Below are 4,706 nucleotides of genomic sequence, written 5' to 3'. Positions count from 1 at the left end.
ATATTCTTTTACGTTATCTTCTAAAAGTTTTAGAATTTTGCCTTTCGCACTGAAGTCATTAACCTACTTGGAAGTGATTTTTGTGAGAGATAGGTTTCCAGGTTCACCTTTTTCCATATGGAAGCCTAGTTATCCCAGACCATTTACAGGTAATCCCCCACTTATGACAGGGTTCCCTTCTGATGACTCTGTCCTAAGTCAATTCTGGTATAAGTTGAATACCTCATTTTTTTTTAAGTTTTCATTTATATTACCTTTTATTATCGGTGTCTTTATAAATCTTAACGTTGAACATCTGTGAGTGAACATCTGAGAATGATAACATCAGTAAATTAGGTGTTGCAACTTTGTATGTAGTGCATATTACTGGCGATAAGATGTCCCAAAAAAACCAGGTGGTCCTAAGAACGATTTGTCGTAACTCAAATATGTTGTAAATCAGGGATTGCCTGTACTGAGAAGTTCACTCTTTCTCCATTAATATGCTCAGTCTTGTATCGTATCATATATGTATGTGTGTATGTATATCTATATCTATCTATCCATCCTTCCCTCCTCTCCCTCTCCTCCCTTTTCCTCCCCTCCCTTCCCTCCTCTCCCCATGTACTTCCCATGTACAGTAGAATGCAGTGCTGCCTGGTCCTGCCCCGTGCTCATAATTGTTGCTGTGTTTGAGCCCATTCCTGCAGACACTGTGTCGGTCCATCTCTTTGAGGGTCTTTCTCTTTTTCGCTGACCCTCTACTTTACCAAACATGATGTCCTTCTCCAGTGACTAGTCCCTCCTGATGACGTGTCCAAAGTATGTGAAACAAAGTCTTGCCATCCTCATTTCTAAGGAGCATTCTGGCTGCACTTCTTCTAAGACAGATTTGTTCATTCTTCTGGCAGTCCATGGTATATTCAGTATTCTTCACCAACATCACAATTCAGATGCATCGGTTCTTCTTCAGTCTTCTTATTCATTGTCCAGCTTTTGCATGCGTATGAGGTGATCAAAAATATAATGCCTTGGGTCAAATGCACCTTAGTCCACAAAGTGACATCTTTGCTTTTTAACACTTTGAAGAGGTCTTTCGCAGCAGATTTGCCCAATACGGTGTGGTTGTTTGATTTTTTGACTCCTGCTTCCATGGCCATTGATTGTGGATCCAAGTCGAATGAAATCCTTGACAACTTCAATCTTTTCTCCATTTATCATGATGTTGCTTATTGGTCCAGGTGTGAGGATTTTTGTTTTCTTTATTTGAGGTGTTATCCGTACTGAAGACTGTGGTCTTTGATGTTCATCAGTAAGTTCTTCAAGTCCTCTTCTCTTTCAGTGTCAAGGTTGTGTCATCTGCATATTGCAGGTTGTTAATCAGTCTTCCTCCAGTCCTGATCCCGTGTTTCTTCTTCATATAGTCTTTTTCTCGGATTATTTACTCAGCACACAGATTTAATAAGTATAGTGAAAGGATACAACCCGACACACACCTTTCCTGATTTTAAACCACACAGCAACCCCTTTTTCTGTTCGAACCACTGCCTCTTGGTCTATGTACAGATTTCTCATGAGCACAATTAAGTGTTCTGGAATTCCCACTTTTTGCAATGTCATCCATAATTTGTTATGATCCACACAGTCAAATGCCTTTGCATAGTCAATAAAACACAGGTAAACATCTTTCTGGTATTCTCTGCTTTCAACTGGGATCCATCTGACCTCAGCAATGATATCCCTGGTTCCACATCCTCATCTGAATTCGGCTTGAATTTCTGGCAGTTCCCTGTTGATGTAATGCTGCAACCAATTTTTAATAATCTTCAGCAAAATTTTACTTGTGTGTAATATCAAAATTGTTCACTAATTTGAGCATTCCACTGGATCAGCTTTCTTTGGAACGGGCACGTATATGAATCTCTTCTAGTTAGTTGGCCAGGTAACTGTCTTTCAGATTTCTTTGCATAGACAGGTGAGTGCCTCCAGCATTGCTTGTGTTTGTTGAAACATCTCAGTTGGTATTCTGTCTGTTCCTAAAGCCTTGTTTTTCTCCAGTGACTTCAGGGCAGCTTGGACTTCTTCCTTCAGTACCATCAGTTCTTGATCACATGCTACCTCCTGAAGTGGTTGAACGTTGACCAATTCTTTTTGGTACAGTGACTCTGTGTGTTCCTTCCATCTTTCGGTGCTTCTTGCATTATTCAGTATTTTAGAATCCTTTAGTATTGCAACTTGAGGCTCGAATTTTTTTCTTTGGTTCTTTCAGTTTGAGAAATGCCAAGTGTGTTCTTGCCTTTTGGTTTTCTAACTGCAGGTCTTTGCACATTTCATTATTAATATTCACTTGGCCTTCTCGAGCTGCCCTTTGAAATCCTCTGTTCAGCTCTTTTACCTCAACATTTCTTCCATTCGCTTTAGCTACTCTACATTCAAGAGCAAGTTTCAGAATCTCTTCTGGCATCCATTTTGGTCTTTTCTTTTTTTTCCTTTCTTTTTAATGACCTTTGGCATTCTTCATGTGCGATGTCCTTCATGTCATCCCACTGCTCATCTGGTCTTCGGTCGTTAATGTTCAGTGAGTCAAATAGATTTTTGAAATGATCTCTGAATTCAGCTGGGATATACTCAAGGTTGTACTTTGACTCTCGTCATCTTTGTTTTAGGCAGTTTAATATGAAAGACTGTCTAAGCAGGTGTTTATTGTTACTGTATGCCAGGCTTTACTGAGCACTTTGTGTGTATTATCTCATAAATCATCTCAAAACTTGGTGAGATAGGTACTATTACCCATATTTTTCAAATGAGGAAACTGATTCTGAGAGAGATGGAGTGACTTGCCCAAGGTCACAGCCTGGTCAGTGGCCAAGCTAGGATTCACATCTGGTGTACCTTCAAAGCATTTGCTGAAGTTACACCAGTGCTTCTTAACCATGTCTGCATGTTAGAATCACATGGGGAACAATTTTATAATACAGATGTCCTGGGCAGTAACAAGACTGGTTTTTGAGTGAAAAATGCACCATTTTAAATGCATATATTAGAAAACAAGAAAGATAGAAAATAAGTGAACTAACCATTCAAGTTTAGAAGCAAGTTTAGAAAAACAGAAAAGTAAACCAAGTGAAAGTAGATGGAAGGAATAAATAAAAAAAAGAAGGTAATTCCTATTCAACCACAAGATTAAAATTCTCGTGTTTAAACTTTGCTTTTTTTTTTTTCTTTTTAGGTATAAAGGCATCTCAAATGGTCGGGCTCAGCTGCTCTGGTTCATACAGACTTTCCTCTTTGGAATAGCGTCTCTCTCCATCTTGATTGCTTACAGACCAAAGCGCCAAAAGCAAACTTAAAGAAGACATCTAAAAGCTTTCTCTACACTTTGACATTCAACCCCATCTTTTTTTTTTTTGTTGGGGGTGGGGAATTGTGGTACAGTGTTTACTTGATCTTTCTACTTTCTAGAAAGTTTCTCTCTTCAAAGCTATTTAAGGCCGTCTGGTTATTCATTGGAAACCCTGGTGCTGCAGTGGTTAAGTGCTATGGCTGCTAACCAAAAGGTCAGCGTTCAGATCCACTAGGTGCTCCTTGGAAACTCTGTGGGCTCTGTGGGGCAGTTCTACTCTGTCCTGTAGTGTCGCTATGAGTCGGAGTGGACTTGATGCCAGTGGATTTTTCTTTTTTTTCAGTTCCTCATTGGAGCCCTGGTGGCGTAGTGGTTAAGAACTCGGCTGCTAACTAAAATTTCAGCAGTTTGAATCCAGCCTCTCCTTAGAAACCCCATGGGACAGTTCTGCTCTGTCCTATAGGGGGGCTGTGAGTCGGAATTGACTCGACAACAATGGGTTTGGGTTTACTTATTCATTATTCTTTCATATGCAGTGGTTGAGTTTGAATAGACCACATGTTACTTAGGAGAGAAGTAGGGAAAGATTTTAGCACTTCAATTCCACAGACTTACCTCTTTGGCAGGGTACTTCGAGCTGCCTTCTTGAGGTCCTTGACTGTGTTGATGCTCTTCCCATCATCTGGGCTAAGAACCTAGCAGTTGCTTTGGGTGCTTTCCTCTTTCGTATCCCACTGGGCAGGATGGACAGCTCTTCTGTCACTTCAGGACATCCTTACCAGTCCCCAGGCAGCTGCTCTTGTCCAAGGCCTTTCTCACCACCTGGACCATGGCAGCAGCCTCCTGATTTCTGAGTTTTCTGAACTTGACTGGGCCAGAGAATTAATTTTTCCAAACTCATGCTTAAATGAAGTCGCTCCCTTACCCTCCTACGTTTAAGTGCTGCTCCTGGCCTCCAAAATAAAAGCCAGACGCACCTTAACCTGATACTCAGGTGATGCTATCTTAAGTTTCCAACCTTATCACTTTGCCACTATTTCAGCAAAGCTCTACTTCCTAGCTAATCCAGGCCACCTGCTAGTCCCCCACATGCAAAATTTGCCTGTTGGCATACCTTTGCTCCTGCCTTCTGATTACAGCACCCTACCCTCACCTCCACCATCTTAGCTCTCCTCTCTCAAAAATGTTTCCATCTTTCTGGACCAAGATAGAGCGACCCTTCCACAACACGTCAATTCCACAGGCATTTATTAGGCTCCTGTGAGGCAAGATCTGAGCTCTCAAAATACCAGAGAAAGAAGGAAGACGAGGGAGTGTCTGAGTGGGACAGGCTGAGAGATTAGTTCCCCTTACATAGAGGGACAGAGGATACGCTTAGAACCCA

The 4,706-nt window shown here is 41.2% G+C and overlaps 1 protein-coding gene across 1 annotated transcript in view; it reads left to right on the top strand.

Annotated features, from left to right (window-relative positions):
• TMEM254 (transmembrane protein 254) overlaps positions 1-3,547 on the top strand; it is a 9,902-nt gene extending 6,355 nt beyond the window's left edge. Inside the window, exon 4 of the mRNA XM_004390546.2 lies at positions 3,209-3,547. Coding sequence (XP_004390603.1) covers positions 3,209-3,329 — 121 coding nt within the window. The 3' untranslated portion in view covers positions 3,330-3,547. The remainder of the gene's footprint in view (positions 1-3,208) is intronic.
• Positions 3,548-4,706: the final 1,159 nt, after the last annotated feature.

The sequence above is a fragment of the Trichechus manatus genome, unplaced genomic scaffold (genome assembly GCF_000243295.1).
Source record: "Trichechus manatus latirostris isolate Lorelei unplaced genomic scaffold, TriManLat1.0 scaffold00308, whole genome shotgun sequence".
Taxonomy (NCBI): domain Eukaryota; kingdom Metazoa; phylum Chordata; class Mammalia; order Sirenia; family Trichechidae; genus Trichechus; species Trichechus manatus.
The sequence above is the reverse complement of the archived record's forward strand: the minus strand, read 5'-3'. Positions and strand labels throughout refer to the sequence as shown.